The sequence below is a fragment of the Hyla sarda genome, unplaced genomic scaffold, assembly GCF_029499605.1.
Source record: "Hyla sarda isolate aHylSar1 unplaced genomic scaffold, aHylSar1.hap1 scaffold_2173, whole genome shotgun sequence".
Classification (NCBI taxonomy): domain Eukaryota; kingdom Metazoa; phylum Chordata; class Amphibia; order Anura; family Hylidae; genus Hyla; species Hyla sarda.
In genome coordinates, this window is record NW_026608843.1 from 21,245 (window position 1) to 45,936 (window position 24,692).

At 52.1% G+C, this 24,692-nt stretch overlaps 1 protein-coding gene across 1 annotated transcript; it reads right to left on the reverse strand.

The window, feature by feature from the left end:
- Nucleotides 1-3,350: 3,350 nt before the first annotated feature.
- LOC130319822 (aldehyde dehydrogenase family 3 member B1-like) lies at nt 3,351-24,272 on the reverse strand. The gene is made up of 3 exons (XM_056553002.1): nt 24,238-24,272; nt 11,183-11,347; nt 3,351-3,545 (listed from the first exon to the last, which is right to left on the reverse strand). Exons 2-3 carry the CDS (start codon nt 11,339-11,341, stop codon nt 3,351-3,353), a joined length of 354 nt encoding a protein of 117 aa, XP_056408977.1. The 5' UTR covers nt 11,342-11,347; nt 24,238-24,272.
- Between the last annotated feature and the right edge of the window lie 420 nt (nt 24,273-24,692).

Sequence of the window (24,692 nt, forward strand, 5' to 3'; positions counted from 1 at the left end):
ACCTCCATGCTCCTCCCCTCATCACCCTGCACCTCCATGCTCCTCCCCCCATCACCCTGCACCTCCATGCTCCTCCCCTCATCACCCTGCACCTCCATGCTCCTCCCCTCATCACCCTGCACCTCCATGCTCCTCCCCTCATCACCCTGCACCTCCATGCTCCTCCCCCCATCACCCTGCACCTCCATGCTCCTCCCCTCATCACCCTGCACCTCCATGCTCCTCCCCTCATCACCCTGCACCTCCATGCTCCTCCCCTCATCACCCTGCACCTCCATGCTCCTCCCCTCATCACCCTGCTCCTCCATGCTCCTCTCCTCATCACCCTGCACCTCCATGCTCCTCCCCTCATCACCCTGCACCTCCCCTCATCAACCTGCACCTCCCCTCATCACCCTGCACCTCCCCTCATCACCCTGCACCTCCATGCTCCTCCCCTCATCACCCTGCACCTCCATGCTCCTCCCCTCATCACCCTGCACCTCCATGCTCCTCCCCTCATCACCCTGCACCTCCCCTCATCACCCTGCACCTCCCCTCATCACCCTGCACCTCCCCTCATCACCCTGCACCTCCCCTCATCACCCTGCATCTCCATGCTCCTCCCCTCATCACCCTGCACCTCCATGCTCCTCCCCTCATCACCCTGCACCTCCATGCTCCTCCCCTCATCACCCTGCACCTCCATGCTCCTCCTCTCATCACCCTGCATCTCCATGCTCCTCCCCTCATCACCCTGCACCTCCATGCTCCTCCCCTCATCACCCTGCACCTCCATGCTCCTCCCCTCATCACCCTGCACCTCCATGCTCCTCCCCCCATCACCCTGCACCTCCATGCTCCTCCCCTCATCACCCTGCACCTCCATGCTCCTCCCCTCATCACCCTGCACCTCCATGCTCCTCCCCTCATCACCCTGCACCTCCATGCTCCTCCCCTCATCACCCTGCACCTCCATGCTCCTCTCATCACCCTGCACCTCCATGCTCCTCCCCTCATCACCCTGCACCTCCATGCTCCTCCCCTCATCACCCTGCACCTCCATGCTCCTCTTATCACCCTGCACCTCCATGCTCCTCTCCTCATCACCCTGCACCTCCATGCTCCTCCCCCCATCACCCTGCACCTCCATGCTCCTCCCCTCATCACCCTGCACCTCCATGCTCCTCTCCTCATCACCCTGCACCTCCATGATCCTCCCCTCATCACCCTGCACCTCCATGCTCCTCCCCCCATCACCCTGCACCTCCATGCTCCTCTCCTCATCACCCTGCACCTCCATGCTCCTCCCCTCATCACCCTGCACCTCCATGCTCCTCTCCTCATCACCCTGCACCTCCATGCTCCTCTCCTCATCACCCTGCACCTCCATGCTCCTCCCCTCATCACCCTGCACCTCCATGCTCCTCTCCTCATCACCCTGCACCTCCATGCTCCTCCCCTCATCACCCTGCACCTCCATGCTCCTCCCCCCATCACCCTGCACCTCCATGCTCCTCCCCTCATCACCCTGCACCTCCATGCTCCTCCCCTCATCACCCTGCACCTCCATGCTCCTCCCCTCATCACCCTGCACCTCCATGCTCCTCCCCTCATCACCCTGCACCTCCATGCTCCTCTTATCACCCTGCACCTCCATGCTCCTCCCCTCATCACCCTGCACCTCCATGCTCCTCTCCTCATCACCCTGCACCTCCATGCTCCTCCCCTCATCACCCTGCACCTCCATGCTCCTCTCCTCATCACCCTGCACCTCCATGCTCCTCCCCTCATCACCCTGCACCTCCATGCTCCTCTCCTCATCACCCTGCATCTCCATGCTCCTCCCCTCATCACCCTGCACCTCCATGCTCCTCTTATCACCCTGCACCTCCATGCTCCTCCCCTCATCACCCTGCACCTCCATGCTCCTCTCCTCATCACCCTGCACCTCCATGCTCCTCCCCTCATCACCCTGCACCTCCATGCTCCTCTCCTCATCACCCTGCACCTCCATGCTCCTCTCCTCATCACCCTGCACCTCCATGCTCCTCCCCTCATCACCCTGCACCTCCATGCTCCTCTCCTCATCACCCTGCACCTCCATGCTCCTCTCCTCATCACCCTGCACCTCCATGCTCCTCCCCTCATCACCCTGCACCTCCATGCTCCTCCCCTCATCACCCTGCACCTCCATGCTCCTCCCCTCATCACCCTGCACCTCCATGCTCCTCCCCTCATCACCCTGCACCTCCATGCTCCTCCCCTCATCACCCTGCACCTCCATGCTCCTCCCCTCATCACCCTGCACCTCCATGCTCCTCCCCTCATCACCCTGCACCTCCATGCTCCTCCCCTCATCACCCTGCACCTCCATGCTCCTCCCCTCATCACCCTGCACCTCCATGCTCCTCCCCCCATCACCCTGCACCTCCATGCTCCTCCCCTCATCACCCTGCACCTCCATGCTCCTCTTATCACCCTGCACCTCCATGCTCCTCCCCTCATCACCCTGCACCTCCATGCTCCTCCCCTCATCACCCTGCACCTCCATGCTCCTCTCCTCATCACCCTGCACCTCCATGCTCCTCCCCTCATCACCCTGCACCTCCATGCTCCTCCCCTCATCACCCTGCACCTCCATGCTCCTCCCCTCATCACCCTGCACCTCCATGCTCCTCCCCTCATCACCCTGCTCCTCCATGCTCCTCTTCTCATCACCCTGCACCTCCATGCTCCTCCCCTCATCACCCTGCTCCTCCATGCTCCTCCCCTCATCACCCTGCACCTCCATGCTCCTCTCCTCATCACCCTGCACCTCCATGCTCCTCCCCTCATCACCCTGCACCTCCATGCTCCTCTCATCACCCTGCACCTCCATGCTCCTCTCATCACCCTGCACCTCCATGCTCCTCTCCTCATCACCCTGCACCTCCATGCTCCTCTCATCACCCTGCACCTCCATGCTCCTCTCTTCATCACCCTGCACCTCCATGCTCCTCTCCTCATCACCCTGCACCTCCATGCTCCTCTCCTCATCACCCTGCACCTCCATGCTCCTCTCATCACCCTGCACCTCCATGCTCCTCTCTTCATCACCCTGCACCTCCATGCTCCTCCCCTCATCACCCTGCACCTCCATGCTCCTCCCCCCATCACCCTGCACCTCCATGCTCCTCCCCTCATCACCCTGCACCTCCATGCTCCTCTCCTCATCACCCTGCACCTCCATGCTCCTCCCCCCATCACCCTGCACCTCCATGCTCCTCCCCTCATCACCCTGCTCCTCCATGCTCCTCCCCTCATCACCCTGCACCTCCATGCTCCTCCCCTCATCACCCTGCACTCCTCCTCCATTATTTGCTCATAGATTAGATGTCTCTCGGGGTACATTGGTGGCTCAAGTATTGGACTCTGGGGTGGACACGTGGACTGGTCCTGATCCGTGGACTCACCCAATTCTTGGACACGTACTCGTCCTTCATCCAGGAGCTCAGGTTGTTCAGGGCCAAGTTTATCTCACTTTTCACCAGACTCAGCTCTGATAGCTCCGCTTCAAATGGAGGCTGAAAAATGAGGAAGAGCAGTCAACAACCCCAAAGATTGTCCTGTGTGTCCCCATCAGATTGTCCTGTGTCCCCGTCAGATTGTCCTGTGTGTGTCCATCAGATTGTCCTGTGTGTGTCCATCAGATTGTCCTGTGTGTGTCCATCAGATTGTCCTGTGTGTGTCCATCAGATTGTCCTGTGTCCCCGTCAGATTGTCCTGTGTCCCCATCAGATTGTCCTGTGTGTCCCCATCAGATTGTCCTGTGTGTCCCCGTCAGATTGTCCTGTGTGTGTCCCCATCAGATTGTCCTGTGTGTGTCCCCATAAGATTGTCCTGTGTGTCCCCATCAGATTGTCCTGTGTGTCCCCATCAGATTGTCCTGTGTGTGTCCCCGTCAGATTGTCCTGTGTGTCCCCATCAGATTGTCCTGTGTGTGTCCCCGTCAGATTGTCCTGTGTGTCCCCATCAGATTGTCCTGTGTGTCCCCGTCAGATTGTCCTGTGTGTCCCCGTCAGATTGTCCTGTGTGTCCCCGTCAGATTGTCCTGTGTGTCCCCATCAGATTGTCCTGTGTGTGTCCATCAGATTGTCCTGTGTGTGTCCGTCAGATTGTCCTGTGTGTGTCCCCGTCAGATTGTCCTGTGTCCCCGTCAGATTGTCCTGTGTCCCCGTCAGATTGTCCTGTGTGTGTCCCCATCAGATTGTCCCGTGTGTGTCCCCATCAGATTGTCCTGTGTGTGTCCCCGTCAGATTGTCCCGTGTGTGTCCATCAGATTGTCCTGTGTGTCCATCAGATTGTCCTGTGTGTCCCCATCAGATTGTCCTGTGTGTGTCCGTCAGATTGTCCTGTGTGTCCCCATCAGATTGTCCTGTGTGTGTCCGTCAGATTGTCCTGTGTGTGTCCATCAGATTGTCCTGTGTGTGTCCGTCAGATTGTCCTGTGTGTGTCCCCGTCAGATTGTCCTGTGTCCCCGTCAGATTGTCCTGTGTCCCCGTCAGATTGTCCTGTGTGTGTCCCCATCAGATTGTCCCGTGTGTGTCCCCGTCAGATTGTCCCGTGTGTGTCCATCAGATTGTCCTGTGTGTCCATCAGATTGTCCTGTGTGTGTCCCCATCAGATTGTCCTGTGTGTGTCCCCGTCAGATTGTCCTGTGTGTGTCCCCGTCAGATTGTCCTGTGTGTGTCCCCGTCAGATTGTCCTGTGTGTGTCCCCGTCAGATTGTCCTGTGTGTGTCCGTCAGATTGTCCTGTGTGTGTCCCCATCAGATTGTCCTGTGTGTGTCCCCGTCAGATTGTCCTGTGTGTGTCCCCGTCAGATTGTCCTGTGTGTGTCCCCGTCAGATTGTCCTGTGTGTGTCCCCATCAGATTGTCCTGTGTCCCCATCAGATTGTCCTGTGTGTCCATCAGATTGTCCTGTGTGTGTCCCCATCAGATTGTCCTGTGTGTGTCCCCATCAGATTGTCCTGTGTGTGTCCATCAGATTGTCCTGTGTGTCCCCATCAGATTGTCCTGTGTGTGTCCCCATCAGATTGTCCTGTGTGTGTCCCCGTCAGATTGTCCTGTGTGTGTCCATCAGATTGTCCTGTGTGTGTCCATCAGATTGTCCTGTGTGTGTCCATCAGATTGTCCTGTGTGTGTGTCCCCGTCAGATTGTCCTGTGTGTGTGTCCCCGTCAGATTGTCCTGTGTGTGTGTCCCCGTCAGATTGTCCTGTGTGTGTGTCCCCGTCAGATTGTCCTGTGTGTGTGTCCCCGTCAGATTGTCCTGTGTGTGTGTCCCCGTCAGATTGTCCTGTGTGTGTGTCCCCGTCAGATTGTCCTGTGTGTGTGTCCCCGTCAGATTGTCCTGTGTGTGTGTCCCCGTCAGATTGTCCTGTGTGTGTGTCCCCGTCAGATTGTCCTGTGTGTGTGTCCCCGTCAGATTGTCCTGTGTGTGTGTCCCCGTCAGATTGTCCTGTGTGTCCCCGTCAGATTGTCCTGTGTGTGTCCGTCAGATTGTCCTGTGTGTGTCCCCGTCAGATTGTCCTGTGTGTGTCCCCGTCAGATTGTCCTGTGTGTGTCCCCGTCAGATTGTCCTGTGTGTGTCCCCGTCAGATTGTCCTGTGTGTGTCCCCGTCAGATTGTCCTGTGTGTGTCCCCGTCAGATTGTCCTGTGTGTGTCCCCGTCAGATTGTCCTGTGTGTGTCCCCGTCAGATTGTCCTGTGTGTGTCCCCGTCAGATTGTCCTGTGTGTGTCCCCGTCAGATTGTCCTGTGTGTGTCCCCGTCAGATTGTCCTGTGTGTGTCCCCGTCAGATTGTCCTGTGTGTGTCCCCGTCAGATTGTCCTGTGTGTGTCCCCGTCAGATTGTCCTGTGTCCCCGTCAGATTGTCCTGTGTGTGTCCCCGTCAGATTGTCCTGTGTCCCCGTCAGATTGTCCTGTGTCCCCGTCAGATTGTCCTGTGTCCCCGTCAGATTGTCCTGTGTGTGTGCCCGTCAGATTGTCCTGTGTGTGTCCCCGTCAGATTGTCCTGTGTGTGTCCCCGTCAGATTGTCCTGTGTGCCCGTCAGATTGTCCTGTGTGTGTCCCCGTCAGATTGTCCTGTGTGCCCGTCAGATTGTCCTGTGTGTGTCCCCGTCAGATTGTCCTGTGTGTGTCCCCGTCAGATTGTCCTGTGTGTGTCCCCGTCAGATTGTCCTGTGTGCCCGTCAGATTGTCCTGTGTGCCCGTCAGATTGTCCTGTGTGCCCGTCAGATTGTCCTGTGTGTGTCCCCGTCAGATTGTCCTGTGTGTGTCCCCGTCAGATTGTCCTGTGTGTGTCCGTCAGATTGTCCTGTGTGTGTCCCCGTCAGATTGTCCTGTGTCCCCGTCAGATTGTCCTGTGTCCCCGTCAGATTGTCCTGTGTGTGCCCGTCAGATTGTCCTGTGTGTGTCCCCGTCAGATTGTCCTGTGTGTGTCCCCGTCAGATTGTCCTGTGTGTGTCCCCGTCAGATTGTCCTGTGTGTGTCCCCGTCAGATTGTCTAGGATCCTGATCTCCATCCAGACTGTGACACAATACGGGGCCCCCGGGTCCAGTTGCTGTTTTTGGGCCCATGACGGTATTTGTGGCCCCGGCCTGCAGTGGCGCCCCCTGTGTACCTTGTTTAGTGCCTGCACTGAGGTGTGTAAAGGGTTAATATTATTATCACTGTAAACAGAACGAGATATAATACAAAACACTGGAGGGAAAAACAAATACAATGGAGATTACGCTTGGTAATGCACGTTTTTAGTGTCTGCAGGCCACTGTGCTACTAATTGTATCCTTGAGCTGAGTAGTAGTCACTAGATTTGTAGGGCACTTGGTAACTCCTGTTTTTAGTGTCTGCAGGCCACTGTGCTATTAATTGTATTCTTGAGCTGAGTAGTAGTCACTAGATTTGTGGGGAGCTTGGTAACGCACGTTTTTAGTGTCTGCAGGCCACTGTGCTATTAATTGTATTCTTGAGCTGAGTAGTAGTCACTAGATTTGTGGGGCGCTTGGTAACGCACGTTTTTAGTGTCTGCAGGCCACTGTGTTATTAATTGTATCCTTGAGCTGAGTAGTAGTCACTAGATTTGTAGGGCACTTGGTAACTCCTGTTTTAGTGTCTGCAGGCCACTGTGTTATTAATTGTATTCTTGAGCTGAGTAGTAGTCACTAGATTTGTGGGGAGCTTGGTAACGCACGTTTTTAGTGTCTGCAGGCCACTGTGCTATTAATTGTATTCTTGAGCTGAGTAGTAGTCACTAGATTTGTGGGGCGCTTGGTAACGCACGTTTTTAGTGTCTGCAGGCCACTGTGTTATTAATTGTATCCTTGAGCTGAGTAGTAGTCACTAGATTTGTAGGGCACTTGGTAACTCCTGTTTTAGTGTCTGCAGGCCACTGTGTTATTAATTGTATTCTTGAGCTGAGTAGTAGTCACTAGATTTGTGGGGAGCTTGGTAACGCACGTTTTTAGTGTCTGCAGGCCACTGTGCTATTAATTGTATTCTTGAGCTGAGTAGTAGTCACTAGATTTGTGGGGCGCTTGGTAACTCCTGTTTTTAGTGTCTGCAGGCCACTGTGTTATTAATTGTATCCTTGAGCTGAGTAGTAGTCACTAGATTTGTGGGGAGCTTGGTAACGCACGTTTTTAGTGTCTGCAGGCCACTGTGCTATTAATTGTATTCTTGAGCTGAGTAGTAGTCACTAGATTTGTGGGGCGCTTGGTAACTCCTGTTTTAGTGTCTGCAGGCCACTGTGCTATTAATTGTATTCTTGAGCTGAGTAGTAGTCACTAGATTTGTGGGGCGCTTGGTAACTCACCTTTTTAGTGTCTGCAGGTTCTTCAGGCTTTCGCCTCGATGAGATGATTTATGAATCTGCTGAGATTGCGCTTTAGATCCAGGAGATAAGAGACTGCAGCCCCTAATATACAGGGGGCTGGACTAATCCCATTGGTTGCTAAGCCTGTGGGTCCTGTACCCAGGGAACTCTGGGTATATCACATGACAGTAGATCGCATGACCAAGGAAGGTCCTATACATTCTATGCATTTGTACAAACTTTATACTTATTGACAATGCATACACAATAGACAGATGAGCAAGGGGGGAGCCCTGCAGGAGAGCCCCTAAGGGGACTTAAGGAAGGGACAGGACTAGGTCCCTTGTGAAGAAGGGGGTGGCTCCCCCGAAACGCGTAATCTCCATTGTATTTTATTTACTTGTTTTGTTCTCCTACATCTCTGGCTTTGGGTTATTTTATCTCCAATGTTTTCCGGGGTTTCGCTTGTCGTTCTTCCTGTCCTGTGACCTCAGGCTGAGCAGCGGGTCCGGCTATTGGACCCTCACATGTGGGTAGAAGGTGAGCAGCCTCTACCGCGGGGTCATGCGCCCCTTAACCTACGACCTCTGGTAACCCCAGAGTATTACACCAGGTGCCCCCTCCCATCTCTCTTTTTCTTATACCAGGAGGAGTGGACCCAAACCTGTTGGGACCTGCCTACCCTGGGACCTTCCTACTCAGGGACCTGCCTACCCCGGGACCACATGTGTCCTGCCTAGGGACCTGCCTACCCCGGGACCTGCCTACCCCGGGACCACATGTGACCTGCCTACCCCGGGACCACATGTGACCTGCCTACCCCCGGGACCACATGTGACCTGCCTACCCCCGGGACCACATGTGACCTGCCTACCCCCGGGACCACATGTGACCTGCCTACCCCCGGGACCACATGTGACCTGCCTACCCCCGGGACCACATGTGACCTGCCTACCCCCGGGACCACATGTGACCTGCCTACCCCCGGGACCACATGTGACCTGCCTACCCCGGGACCACATGGGACCTGCCTACCCCCGGGACCACATGGGACCTGCCTACCCCCGGGACCACATGTGACCTGCCTACCCCCGGGACCACATGTGACCTGCCTACCCCCGGGACCACATGTGACCTGCCTACCCCCGGGACCACATGTGACCTGCCTACCCCCGGGACCACATGTGACCTGCCTACCCCCGGGACCACATGTGACCTGCCTACCCCCGGGACCACATGTGACCTGCCTACCCCCGGGACCACATGTGACCTGCCTACCCCCGTGACCTGCCTACCCCCGTGACCTGCCTACCCCGGGACCACATGTGACCTGCCTACCCCGGGACCACATGTGACCTGCCTACCCCCGTGACCACATGTGACCTGCCTACCCCCGGGACCACATGTGACCTGCCTACCCCCGGGACCACATGTGACCTGCCTACCCCCGTGACCTGCCTACCCCCGTGACCTGCCTACCCCCGGACCACATGTGTCCTGCCCAGGTATAACCCACCATCGAGTCCACACTGGGAGAACATTGTTCTACAAGATTCCATGATTCCGAGAGGAGAACACTGAACAAGGGCCTCCCTGTAACTGCAGGTTATTATATAAGGGTTCACTTACTTTTTCTCCCACCTGTACATTGGAGAATGGGGAGCGGTGATTTGTGCACAATTATAATAGTAGTAAGTGAGCTCCCTGTTGTATCTACTGGTTACTATTGTACATTTGGCTCTATATGGTGATTGGCGGTATAATTTTGCTCTATAAGGTGACTTTATTTGAGAACGGTTGGGCAGCACTTCTAGGCACTATGCAGTGAGGTTGTATGGTATTGTACTGACTATATGGTGGTATTATTGTACTGACTATATGGTGGTATTATTGTACTGACTATATGGTGGTATTATTGTACTGACTATATGGTGGTATTATTGTACTGACTATATGGCATTTGGCAGTATCATTGTGTGGATATATGGTGTTTGGCGGTATTATTGGGTGGATATATGGTGTTTGGCGGTATTATTGGGTGATAGTGTTTGGCGGTATTATTGGGTGGATATATGGTGTTTGGCGGTATTATTGGGTGATAGTGTTTGGCGGTATTATTGGGTGGATATATGGTGTTTGGCGGTATTATTGGGTGATAGTGTTTGGCGGTATTATTGGGTGGATATATGGTGTTTGGCGGTATTATTGGGTGGATATATGGTGTTTGGCGGTATTATTGGGTGATATATGGTGTTTGGCGGTATTATTGGGGGGATATATAGTGTTTGGCGGTATTATTGGGGGATATATAGTGTTTGGCGGTATTATTGGGGGGATATATAGTGTTTGGCGGTATTATTGGGGTGATATATGGTGTTTGGCGGTATTATTGGGTGGATATATGGTGTTTGGCGGTATTATTGGGTGATATATGGTGTTTGGCGGTATTATTGGGGGGATATATGGTGTTTGGCGGTATTATTGGGGGGATATATGGTGTTTGGCGGTATTATTTGGGGGATATATGGTGTTTGGCGGTATTATTGGGGGGATATATGGTGTTTGGCGGTATTATTGGGGGGATATATGGTGTTTGGCGGTATTATTGGGGGGATATATGGTGTTTGGCGGTATTATTGGGGGGATATATGGTGTTTGGCGGTATTATTGGGGGGATATATGGTGTTTGGCGGTATTATTGGGGGGATATATGGTGTTTGGCGGTATTATTGGGGGGATATATAGTGTTTGGCGGTATTATTGGGGGGATATATGGTGTTTGGCGGTATTATTGGGGGGATATATGGTGTTTGGCGGTATTATTGGGGGGATATATGGTGTTTGGCGGTATTATTGGGGGGATATATGGTGTTTGGCGGTATTATTGGGGGGATATATGGTGTTTGGCGGTATTATTGGGGGGATATATGGTGTTTGGCGGTATTATTGGGGGGATATATGGTGTTTGGCGGTATTATTGGGGGGGATATATGGTGTTTGGCGGTATTATTGGGGGGGATATATGGTGTTTGGCGGTATTATTGGGGGGGATATATGGTGTTTGGCGGTATTATTGGGGGGGATATATGGTGTTTGGCGGTATTATTGGGGGGGATATATGGTGTTTGGCGGTATTATTGGGGGGGATATATGGTGTTTGGCGGTATTATTGGGGGGGATATATGGTGTTTGGCGGTATTATTGGGGGGGATATATGGTGTTTGGCGGTATTATTGGGGGGGATATATGGTGTTTGGCGGTATTATTGGGGGGGATATATGGTGTTTGGCGGTATTATTGGGGGGGATATATAGTGTTTGGCGGTATTATTTCCTCCGGTTGTCACCTTGTTGAGATCTTTCTTCAGACTCTCCAGGATCTGACTCTTTTTCTCCTCTAGGAATCTGTTTAGCGCCTCCAGCTGTGAGATCCTGAACTGCATCGGCCTCGTCCTCCCCTCCCGAAAGCTTCTCCTCAGATGGAGGACGGTGTCATCCTGCGCCATTGTTACCTGCGGGAAGAGGAGACGGTGAGGACAACAAGGAGAACCCCGCCTATACAAGCCCAGCACTATAAGGAGAACCCCGCCTATACAAGCCCAGCACTATAAGGAGAACCCTGCCTATACAAGCCCAGCACTATAAGGAGAACCCCGCCTATACAAGCCCAGCACTATAAGGAGAACCCCGCCTATACAAGCCCAGCACTATAAGGAGAACCCCGCCTATACAAGCCCAGCACTATAAGGAGAACCCCGCCTATACAAGCCCAGCACTATAAGGAGAACCCCGCCTATACAAGCCCAGCACAATAAGGAGAACCCCGCCTATACAAGCCCAGCACAATAAGGAGAACCCGTCTATACAAGCCCAGCACTATAAGGAGAACCCCGCCTATACAAGCCCAGCACAATAAGGAGAACCCTGCCTATACAAGCCCAGCACTATAAGGAGAACCCCGCCTATACAAGCCCAGCACTATAAGGAGAACCCCGCCTATACAAGCCCAGCACAATAAGGAGAACCCGTCTATACAAGCCCAGCACTATAAGGAGAACCCCGCCTATACAAGCCCAGCAAAATAAGGAGAACCCCGCCTGTACAAGCACAGCACTATAAGGAGAACCCCGCCTATACAAGCCCAGCACAATAAGGAGAACCTCGCCTATACAAGCCCAGCACTATAAGGAGAACCCCGCCTATACAAGCTCAGCACAATAAGGAGAACCTCGCCTATACAAGCCCAGCAGAGTAAGGAGAACCCCGCCTATACAAGCCCAGCACAATAAGGAGAACCCGTCTATACAAGCCCAGCACTATAAGGAGAACCCCGCCTATACAAGCCCAGCAAAATAAGGAGAACCCCGCCTGTACAAGCCCAGCACTATAAGGAGAACCTCGCCTATACAAGCCAAGCACTATAAGGAGAACCTCGCCTATACAAGCCCAGCACTATAAGGAGACCCCCGCCTATACAAGCCCAGCACTATAAGGAGAACCCCGCCAATACAAGCCCAGCACTATAAGGAGAACCCCGCCAATACAAGCCCAGCACTATAAGGAGAACCCGCCTATACAAGCCCAGCACTATAAGGAGAACCCGTCTATACAAGCCCAGCACTATAAGGAGAACCCCGCCAATACAAGCCCAGCACTATAAGGAGAACCCGCCTATACAAGCCCAGCACTATAAGGAGAACCCTGCCTATACAAGCCCAGCACAACAAGGAGAACCCTGCCTATACAAGCCAAGCACTATAAGGAGAACCGCGCCTATACAAGCTCAGCACTATAAGGAGAACCCCGCCTATACAAGCCCAGCACAATAAGGAGAACCGCGCCTATACAAGCCCAGCACTATAAGGAGAACCCCACCTATACAAACCCAGCACTATAAGGAGAACCCCGCCTATACAAGCCCAGCACAATAAGGAGAACCCCGCCTATACAAGCCCAGCACAATAAGGAGAACCCCGCCTATACAAGCCCAGCACAATAAGGAGAACCCCGCCTATACAAGCCCAGCACTATAAGGAGAACCCCGCCTATACAAGCCCAGCACTATAAGGAGAACCCCGCCTATACAAGCCCAGCACAACAAGGAGAACCCTGCCTATACAAGCCAAGCACTATAAGGAGAACCCCGCCTATACAAGCCAAGCACTATAAGGAGAACCGCGCCTATACAAGCTCAGCACAACAAGGAGAACCCTGCCTATACAAGCCAAGCACTATAAGGAGAACCCCGCCTATACAAGCCCAGCACTATAAGGAGAACCCCGCCTATACAAGCCCAGCACAACAAGGAGAACCCTGCCTATACAAGTCAAGCACTATAAGGAGAACCCCGCCTATACAAGCCCAGCACTATAAGGAGAACCCCGCCTATACAAGCCAAGCACTATAAGGAGAACCCCGCCTATACAAGCCAAGCACTATAAGGAGAACCGCGCCTATACAAGCTCAGCACTATAAGGAGAACCCCGCCTATACAAGCCCAGCACAATAAGGAGAACCGCGCCTATACAAGCCAAGCACTATAAGGAGAACCCTGCCTATACAAGCCCAGCACATTAAGTAGAACCCCGCCTATACAAGCCCAGCACTATAAGGAGAACCCCGCCTATACAAGCCCAGCAGAGTAAGGAGAACCCTGCCTATACAAGCCCAGCACTAGAAGGAGAACCTCGCCTATACAAGCCCAGCACAACAAGGAGAACCCCGCCTATACAAGCCAAGCACTATAAGGAGAACCGCGCCTATACAAGCCCAGCACAACAAAGAGAACCCCGCCTATACAAGCCCAGCACAATAAGGAGAACCCCGACTATACAAGCCCAGCACAACAAGGAGAACCCCGCCTATACAAGCCAAGCACTATAAGGAGAACCCCGCCTATACAAGCCAAGCACTATAAGGAGAACCGCGCCTATACAAGCTCAGCACTATAAGGAGAACCTCGCCTATACAAGCCCAGCACTATAAGGAGAACCCCGCCTATACAAGCCCAGCACAATAAGGAGAACCCCGCCTATACAAGCCCAGCACTATAAGGAGAACCGCGCCTATACAAGCCCAGCACTATAAGGAGAACCCCGCCTATACAAGCCCAGCACTATAAGGAGAACCCCGCCTATACAAGCCAAGCACTATAAGGAGAACCCGTCTATACAAGCCCAGCACTATATGGAGAACCCCTCCTATACAAGCCCAGCACTATAAGGAGAACCGCGCCTATACAAGCCCAGCACTATAAGGAGAACCCCGCCTATACAAGCCCAGCACAATAAGGAGAACCCCGCCTATACAAGCCCAGCACAATAAGGAGAACCCCGCCTATACAAGCCCAGCAGAGTAAGGAGAACCCTGCCTATACAAGCCCAGCACTAGAAGGAGAACCTCGCCTATACAAGCCCAGCACTATAAGGAGACCCCTGCCTATACAAGCCCAGCACTATAAGGAGAACCCCGCCTATACAAGCCCAGCACTGTAAGGAAAACCCCGCCTATACAAGCCCAGCACTATAAGGAGAACCCCGCCAATACAAGCCCAGCACTATAAGGAGAACCCGCCTATACAAGCCCAGCACTATAAGGAGAATCCCGCCTATACAAGCCAAGCACTATAAGGAGAACCCCGCCTATACAAGCCAAGCACTATAAGGAGAACCCCGCCTATACAAGCCAAGCACTATAAGGAGAAACGCGCCTATACAAGCCCAGCACAACAAAGAGAACCCCGCCTATACAAGCCCAGCACTATAAGGAGAACCCCGCCTATACAAGCCCAGCACTATAAGGAGAACCCCGCCTATACAAGCCCAGCACAACAAGGAGAACCCTGCCTATACAAGCCAAGCACTATAAGGAGAACCCCGCCTATACAAGCCAAGCACTATAAGGAGAACCGTGCCTATACAAGCTCAGCACTATAAGGAGAACCCCGCCTATACAGGCCCAACACAATAAGGAGAACCCCGCCTATACAAGCCCAGCACAATAAGGAGAACCGCGCCTATACAAGCCCAGCACTATAAGGAGAACCCCGCCTATACAAGCCCAGCACAATAAGGAGAACCCCGCCTATACAAGCCCAGCACTATAAGGAGAACCCCGCCTATACAAGCCCAGCAGAGTAAGGAGAACCCTGCCTATACAAGCCCAGCACTAGAAGGAGAACCCCGCCTATACAAGCCAAGCACTATAAGGAGAACCGTGCCTATACAAGCTCAGCACTATAAGGAGAACCCCGCCTATACAAGCCCAGCACTATAAGGAGAACCCCGCCTATACAAGCCCAGCACTATAAGGAGAACCCCGCCTATACAAGCCCAGCACAATAAGGAGAACCCCGCCTATACAAGCCCAGCACAATAAGGAGAACCCCGCCTATACAAGCCCAGCACTATAAGGAGAACCCCGCCTATACAAGCCCAGCAGAGTAAGGAGAACCCTGCCTATACAAGCCCAGCACTAGAAGGAGAACCTCGCCTATACAAGCCCAGCACTATAAGGAGACCCCTGCCTATACAAGCCCAGCACTATAAGGAGAACCCCGCCTATACAAGCCCAGCACTGTAAGGAAAACCCCGCCTATACAAGCCCAGCACTATAAGGAGAACCCCGCCTATACAAGCCCAGCACTATAAGGAGAACTCCGCCTATACAAGCCCAGCACTGTAAGGAAAACCCCGCCTATACAAGCCCAGCACTATAAGGAGAACCCCGCCTATACATGCCCAGCACAATAAGGAGAACCCCGCCTATACAAGCCCAGCACTATAAGGAGAACCCCGCCTATACAAGCCAAGCACTATAAGGAGAACCCCGCCTATACAAGCCAAGCACTATAAGGAGAACCCCGCCTATACAAGCCAAGCACTATAAGGAGAACCCTGCCTATACAAGCCCAGCACAACAAGGAGAACCCCGCCTATACAAGCCCAGCACTACAGGGAGAACCCTGCCTATACAAGCCCAGCACTATAAGGAGAACCCCGCCTATACAAGCCCAGCACAATGAGAACCCCGCCTATACAAGCCCAGCAGTATAAGGAGAACCCCGCCTATACAAGCCCAGCACTATAAGGAGAACCCCGCCTATACAAGCCCAGCACTATAAGGAGAACCCCGCCTATACAAGCCCAGCACAACAAGGAGAACCCCGCCTATACAAGCTCAGCACAATAAGGAGAACCCCGCCTATACAAGCCCAGCAGAGTAAGGAGAACCCCACCAATACAAGCCCAGCACTTTAAGGAGAACCCCGCCTATACAAGACCAGCACAACAATGAGAACCCCGCCTATACAAGCCAAGCACAGTAAGGAGAACCCCGCCTATACAAGCCCAGCACTGTAAGGAGAACCCCGCCTATACAAGCCCAGCACTATAAGGAGAACCCCGCCTATACAAGCCCAGCACAACAAGGAGAACCCCGCCTATACAAGCTCAGCACAATAAGGAGAACCCCGCCTATACAAGCCCAGCAGAGTAAGGAGAACCCCACCAATACAAGCCCAGCACTTTAAGGAGAACCCCGCCTATACAAGACCAGCACAACAAGGAGAACCCCGCCTATACAAGCCCAGCACTATAAGGAGAACCCTGCCTATACAAGACCAGTACAACAAGGAGAACCCTGCCTATACAAGCCCAGCACTATAAGGAGAACCCCGCCTATACAAGCCCAGCACAACAAGGAGAACCCTGCCTATACAAGCCCAGCACTATAAGGAGAACCCTGCCTATACAAGCCAAGCACAATAAGGAGAACCCTGCCTATACAAGCCAAGCACAATAAGGAGAACCCCGCCTATACAAGCCCAGCACTATAAGGAGAACCCCGCCTATACAAGCGCAGCACAACAAGGAGAACCCTGCCTATACAAGCCCAGCACAATAAGGAGAACCCCGCCTATACAAGCCCAGCACAACAAGGAGAACCCTGCCTATACAAGCCCAGCACTATAAGGAGAACCCTGCCTATACAAGCCCAGCACTATAAGGAGAACCCTGCCTATACAAGCTTAGAACAATAAGGAGAACCCCGCCTATACAAGCCCAGCAGAGTAAGGAGAACCCCGCCTATACAAGCCCAGCACTATAAGGAGAACCCCGCCTATAAAAGACCAGCACAACAAGGAGAACCCCGCCTATACAATCCCAGCACTATAAGGAGAACCCCGCCTATACAAGCCCAGCACAACAAGGAGAACCCCGACTATACAAGCCCAGCACTATAAGGAGAACCCTGCCTATACAAGCCCAGCACAATAAGGAGAACCCGTCTATACAAGCCCAGCACTATATGGAGAACCCCTCCTATACAAGCCCAGCACTATAAGGAGAACCCCGCCTATACAAGCCCAGCACAATAAGGAGAACCCCTCCTATACAAGCCCAGCACTATAAGGAGAACCCCGCCTATACAAGCCCAGCACAATAAGGAGAACCCTGCCTATACAAGCCCAGCACTATATGGAGAACCCCGCCTATACAAGCCCAGCACAATAAGGAGAACCCCGCCTATACAAGCCCAGCACTATATGGAGAACCCCGCCTATACAAGCCCAGCACTATAAGGAGAACCCCGCCTATACAAGCCCAGCACAATAAGGAGAACCCCGCCTATACAAGCCAAGCACAATAAGGAGAACCCTGCCTAAACAAGCCCAGCACTATAAGGAGAACCCCGCCTATACAAGCCCAGCACAACAAGGAGAACCCTGCCTATACAAGCCAAGCACTATAAGGAGAACCGCGCCTATACAAGCTCAGCACTATAAGGAGAACCCCGCCTATACAAGCCCAGCACAATAAGGAGAACCCCGCCTATACAAGCCAAGCACAATAAGGAGAACCCCGCCTATACAAGCCCAGCACAATAAGGAGAACCCCGCCTATACAAGCCAAGCACTATAAGGAGAACCCCGCCTATACAAGCCCAGCACTATAAGGAGAACCCCGCCTATACAAGCCCAGCACTATAAGGAGAACCCTGCCTATACAAGCCAAGCACAATAAGGAGAACCCTGCCTATACAAGCCCAGCACAATAAGGAGAACCCCGCCTATACAAGCCCAGCACAATAAGGAGAAACCCGCCTATACAAGCCCAGCACAATAAGGAGAACCCCGCCTATACAAGCCCAGCACTATAAGGAGAACCCTACCTATACAAGCCCAGCACAATAAGGAGAACCCCGCCTATACAAGCCCAGCACAATAAGGAGAACCCCGCCTATACAAGCCCAGCACTATAAGGAGAACCCCGCCTATACAAGCCCAGCACAATAAGGAGAACCCCGCCTATACAAGCCCAGCACAATAAGGAGAACCCGTCTATACAAGCCCAGCACTATAAGGAAAACCCCGCCTATACAAGCCAAGCACTATAAGGAGAACCCCGCCTATACAAGCCCAGCACAATAAGGAGAACCCCACCTATACAAGCCCAGCACAATAAGGAGAACCCCGCCTATACAAGCCCAGCACAATAAGGAGAACCCCGCCTATACAAGCCCAGCACTATAAGGAGAACCCTGCCTATACAAGCCCAGCACAATAAGGAGAACCCTGCCTATACAAGCCCAGCACTATAAGGAGAACCCCGCCTATACAAGCCCAGCACTATAAGGAGAACCCCGCCTATACAAGCCCAGCACTATAAGGAGAACCCCGCCTATACAAGCCCAGCACAATAAGGAGAACCCCGCCTATACAAGCCCAGCACTATAAGGAGAACCCCGCCTATACAAGCCCAGCACAATAAGGAGAACCCCGCCTATACAAGCCCAGCACTATAAGGAGAACCCCGCCTATACAAGCCCAGCACAATAAGGAGAACCCCGCCTATACAAGCCCAGCACTATAAGGAGAACCCCGCCTATACAAGCCCAGCAGAGTAAGGAGAACCCCGCGTATACAAGCCCAGCACAATGAGAACCCCGCCTATACAAGCCAAGCACAGTAAGGAGAACCCCGCCTATACAAGCCCAGCACTGTAAGGAGAACCCCGCCTATACAAGCCCAGCACTATAAGGAGAACCCTGCCTATACAAGCCAAGCACAATAAGGAGAACCCTGCCTATACAAGCCCAGCACAATAAGGAGAACCCCGCCTATACAAGCCCAGCACAATAAGGAGAAACCCGCCTATACAAGCCCAGCACAATAAGGAGAACCCCGCCTATACAAGCCCAGCACTATAAGGAGAACCCTACCTATACAAGCCCAGCCCAATAAGGAGAACCCCGCCTATACAAGCCCAGCACAATAAGGAGAACCCCGCCTATACAAGCCCAGCACTATAAGGAGAACCCCGCCTATACAAGCCCAGCACAATGAGGAGAACCCCGCCTATACAAGCCCAGCACAATAAGGAGAACCCGTCTATACAAGCCCAGCACTATAAGGAAAACCCCGCCTATACAAGCCAAGCACTATAAGGAGAACCCCGCCTATACAAGCCCAGCACAATAAGGAGAACCCCACCTATACAAGCCCAGCACAATAAGGAGAACCCCGCCTATACAAGCCCAGCACAATAAGGAGAACCCCGCCTATACAAGCCCAGCACTATAAGGAGAACCCTGCCTATACAAGCCCAGCACAATAAGGAGAACCCTGCCTATACAAGCCCAGCACTATAAGGAGAACCCCGCCTATACAAGCCCAGCACTATAAGGAGAACCCCGCCTATACAAGCCCAGCACTATAAGGAGAACCCCGCCTATACAAGCCCAGCACAATAAGGAGAACCCCGCCTATACAAGCCCAGCACTATAAGGAGAACCCCGCCTATACAAGCCCAGCACAATAAGGAGAACCCCGCCTATACAAGCCCAGCACTATAAGGAGAACCCCGCCTATACAAGCCCAGCACAATAAGGAGAACCCCGCCTATACAAGCCCAGCACTATAAGGAGAACCCCGCCTATACAAGCCCAGCAGAGTAAGGAGAACCCCGCGTATACAAGCCCAGCACAATGAGAACCCCGCCTATACAAGCCAAGCACAGTAAGGAGAACCCCGCCTATACAAGCCCAGCACTGTAAGGAGAACCCCGCCTATACAAGCCCAGCACAATAAGGAGAACCCCGCCTATACAAGCTCAGCACAATAAGGAGAACCCCGCCTATACAAGCCCAGCAGAGTAAGGAGAACCCCACCAATACAAGCCCAGCACTTTAAGGAGAACCCCGCCTATACAAGACCAGCACAACAAGGAGAACCCTGCCTATACAAGACCAGTACAACAAGGAGAACCCTGCCTATACAAGCCCAGCACTATAAGGAGAACCCCGCCTATACAAGCCCAGCACAACAAGGAGAACCCTGCCTATACAAGCCCAGCACTATAAGGAGAACCCCGCCTATACAAGCCAAGCACAATAAGGAGAACCCTGCCTATACAAGCCAAGCACAATAAGGAGAACCCCGCCTATACAAGCCCAGCACTATAAGGAGAACCCCGCCTATACAAGCCCAGCACAACAAGGAGAACCCTGCCTATACAAGCCCAGCACAATAAGGAGAACCCTGCCTATACAAGCCCAGCACTATAAGGAGAACCCCGCCTATACAAGCCCAGCACTATAAGGAGAACCCCGCCTATACAAGCCCAGCACAATAAGGAGAACCCCGCCTATACAAGCCCAGCACTATAAGGAGAACCCCGCCTATACAAGCCCAGCACAATAAGGAGAACCCCGCCTATACAAGCCCAGCACAATAAGGAGAACCCCGCCTATACAAGCCCAGCACAATAAGGAGAACCCCGCCTATACAAGCCCAGCACAATAAGGAGAACCCCGCCTATACAAGCCAAGCACTATAAGGAGAACCCCGTCTATACAAGCCCAGCACTATAAGGAGAACCCCGCCTATACAAGCCCAGCACAATAAGGAGAACAGCGCCTATACAAGCCCAGTACAATAAGGAGAACCCCGCCTATACAAGCCCAGCACTATAAGGAGAACCCCGCCTATACAAGCCCAGCACTATAAGGAGAACCCAGCCTATACAAGCCCAGCACTATAAGGAGAACCCCGCCTATACAAGCCCAGCACTATAAGGAGAACCCCGCCTATACAAGCCCAGCACTATAAGGAGAACCCTGCCTATACAAGCTTAGAACAATAAGGAGAACCCCGCCTATACAAGCCCAGCAGAGTAAGGAGAACCCCGCCTATACAAGCCCAGCACTATAAGGAGAACCCCGCCTATAAAAGACCAGCACAACAAGGAGAACCCCGCCTATACAATCCCAGCACTATAAGGAGAACCCCGCCTATACAAGCCCAGCACAACAAGGAGAACCCCGACTATACAAGCCCAGCACTATAAGGAGAACCCCGCCTATACAAGCCCAGCACTATAAGGAGAACCCTGCCTATACAAGCCCAGCACAATAAGGAGAACCCGTCTATACAAGCCCAGCACTATATGGAGAACCCCTCCTATACAAGCCCAGCACTATAAGGAGAACCCCGCCTATACAAGCCCAGCACAATAAGGAGAACCCCTCCTATACAAGCCCAGCACTATAAGGAGAACCCCGCCTATACAAGCCCAGCACTATAAGGAGAACCCCGCCTATACAAGCCAAGCACAATAAGGAGAACCCTGCCTATACAAGCCCAGCACTATAAGGAGAACCCCGCCTATACAAGCCCAGCACTATAAGGAGAACCCCGCCTATACAAGCCCAGCACAATAAGGAGAACCCCGCCTATACAAGCCCAGCACTATATGGAGAACCCCGCCTATACAAGCCCAGCACAATAAGGAGAACCCCGCCTATACAAGCCCAGCACTATATGGAGAACCCCGCCTATACAAGCCCAGCACTATAAGGAGAACCCCGCCTATACAAGCCCAGCACAATAAGGAGAACCCCGCCTATACAAGCCAAGCACAATAAGGAGAACCCTGCCTAAACAAGCCCAGCACAACAAGGAGAACCCCGACTATACAAGCCCAGCACTATAAGGAGAACCCTGCCTATACAAGCCAAGCACAATAAGGAGAACCCTGCCTATACAAGCCCAGCACAATAAGGAGAACCCCGCCTATACAAGCCCAGCACTATAAGGAAAACCCCGCCTATACAAGCCCAACACAATAAGGAGAACCCCGCCTATACAAGCCCAGCAGAGTAAGGAGAACCCTGCCTATACAAGCCCAGCACAATAAAGAGAACCCCGCCTATACAAGCCCAGCACAATAAGGAGAAACCCGCCTATACAAGCCCAGCACAATAAGGAGAACCCCGCCTATACAAGCCCAGCACTATAAGGAGAACCCTACCTATACAAGCCCAGCACAATAAGGAGAACCCCGCCTATACAAGCCCAGCACAATAAGGAGAACCCCGCCTATACAAGCCCAGAACTATAAGGAGAACCCCGCCTATACAAGCCCAGCACAATAAGGAGAACCCCGCCTATACAAGCCCAGCACAATAAGGAGAACCCGTCTATACAAGCCCAGCACTATAAGGAAAACCCCGCCTATACAAGCCAAGCACTATAAGGAGAACCCCGCCTATACAAGCCCAGCACAATAAGGAGAACCCCGCCTATACAAGCCCAGCATTATAAGGAGAACCCTGCCTATACAAGCCCAGCACAATAAGGAGAACCCCGCCTATACAAGCCCAGCACTATAAGGAGAACCCCGCCTATACAAGCCCAGCACAATAAGGAGAACCCCGCCTATACAAGCCCAGCACTATAAGGAGAACCCCGCCTATACAAGCCCAGCACTATAAGGAGAACCCCGCCTATACAAGCCCAGCACAATAAGGAGAACCCCGCCTATACAAGCCCAGCACTATAAGGAGAACCCCGCCTATACAAGCCCAGCACAATAAGGAGAACCCCGCCTATACAAGCCAAGCACTATAAGGAGAACCCCGCCTATACAAGCCCAGCACTATAAGGAGAACCCCGCCTATACAAGCCCAACACAATAAGGAGAACCCCGCCTATACAAGCCCAGCACAATAAAGAGAACCCCGCCTATACAAGCCAAGCACAATAAGGAGAACCCCGCCTATACAAGCCCAACACAATAAGGAGAACCCCGCCTATACAAGCCCAGCACAATAAAGAGAACCCCGCCTATACAAGCCCAGCACAATAAGGAGAACCCCGCCAATACAAGCCCAGCACTATAAGGAGAACCCCGCCTATACAAGCCCAGCACTATAAGGAGAACCCCGCCTATACAAGCCCAGCAGAGTAAGGAGAACCCTGCCTATACAAGCCCAGCACTATAAGGAGAACCCCGCCTATACAAGCCCAGCACAATAAGGAAAACCCCGCCTATACAAGCCCAGCACAATAAGGAGAACCCCGCCTATACAAGCCCAGCACAATAAAGAGAACTCCGCCTATACAAGCCCAGCACAATAAGGAGAACCCCGCCTATACAAACCCAGCACTATAAGGAGAACCCCGCCTATACAAGCCCAACACAATAAGGAGAACCCCGCCTATACAAGCCCAGCACTATAAGGAGAACCCCGCCTATACAAGCCCAGCACAATAAGGAGAACCCCGCCTATACAAGCCCAACACAATAAGGAGAACCCCTCCTATACAAGCCCAGCACTATAAGGAGAACCCCGCCTATACAAGCCCAGCACAATAAGGAGAACCCCGCCTATACAAGCCCAGCACTATAAGGAGAACCCTGCCTATACCCTCCCCTCCTGTGTGTAGTATTAGTAGTCGTTGTGTTGTGTGTATATATATATATAGTGCAGTATACTCTCCCCTCCTGTGTGTAGTATTAGTGGTTGTTGTGTTGTGTTGTGTGTATATATATATATATAGTGCAGTATACTCTCCCCTCCTGTGTGTAGTATTAGTAGTTGTTGTGTTGTGTATATATATATATATAGTGCAGTATACTCTCCCCTCCTGTGTGTAGTATTAGTAGTTGTTGTGTTTGTGTATATATATATATATAGTGCAGTATACTCTCCCCTCCTGTGTGTAGTATTAGTGGTTGTTGTGTTGTATATATATATATATAGTGCAGTATATTCTCCCCTCCTGTGTGTAGTATTAGTAGTTGTTGTGTTGTGTATATATATATATATAGTGCAGTATACTCTCCCCTCCTGTGTGTAGTATTAGTAGTTGTTGTGTTGTGTATATATATATATATAGTGCAGTATACTCTCCCCTCCTGTGTGTAGTATTAGTAGTTGTTGTGTTGTGTATATATATATATATAGTGCAGTATACTCTCCCCTCCTGTGTGTAGTATTAGTAGTTGTTGTGTTGTGTATATATATATATAGTGCAGTATACTCTCTCCTCCTGTGTGTAGTATTTAGTGGTTGTTGTGTTGTGTATATATATATATATAGTGCAGTATACTCTCACCTCCTGTGTGTAGTATTAGTGGTTGTTGTGTTGTGTATATATATATATATATAGTGCAGTATACTCTCCCCTCCTGTGTGTAGTATTAGTAGTTGTTGTGTTGTGTATATATATATATAATGCAGTATATTCTCCCCTCCTGTGTGTAGTATTAGTGGTTGTTGTGTTGTGTGTGTATATATATATATAGTGCAGTATACTCTCCCCTCCTGTGTGTAGTATTAGTAGTTGTTGTGTGTGTATATATATATATATATAGTGCAGTATACACTCCCCTCCTGTGTGTAGTATAGTAGTTGTTGTGTTGTTGTGTATATATATATATATAGTGCAGTATACTCTCCCCTCCTGTGTGTAGTATTAGTAGTTGTTGTGTTGTATATATATATATATATATATATATAGTGCAGTATACTCTCCCCTCCTGTGTGTAGTATTAGTGGTTGTTGTGTTTG

Excerpts from the sequence above, each read along its gene's own strand:
- LOC130319822 (XM_056553002.1), bottom strand. The coding sequence starts at position 11,341 with ATGGCGCAGGATGACACCGTCCTCCATCTGAGGAGAAGCTTTCGGGAG. Across the intron at positions 3,546-11,182 it reads TGAAGAAAGATCTCAACAAG|CCTCCATTTGAAGCGGAGCT; the intron begins GTGACAACCGGA and ends CTCATTTTTCAG.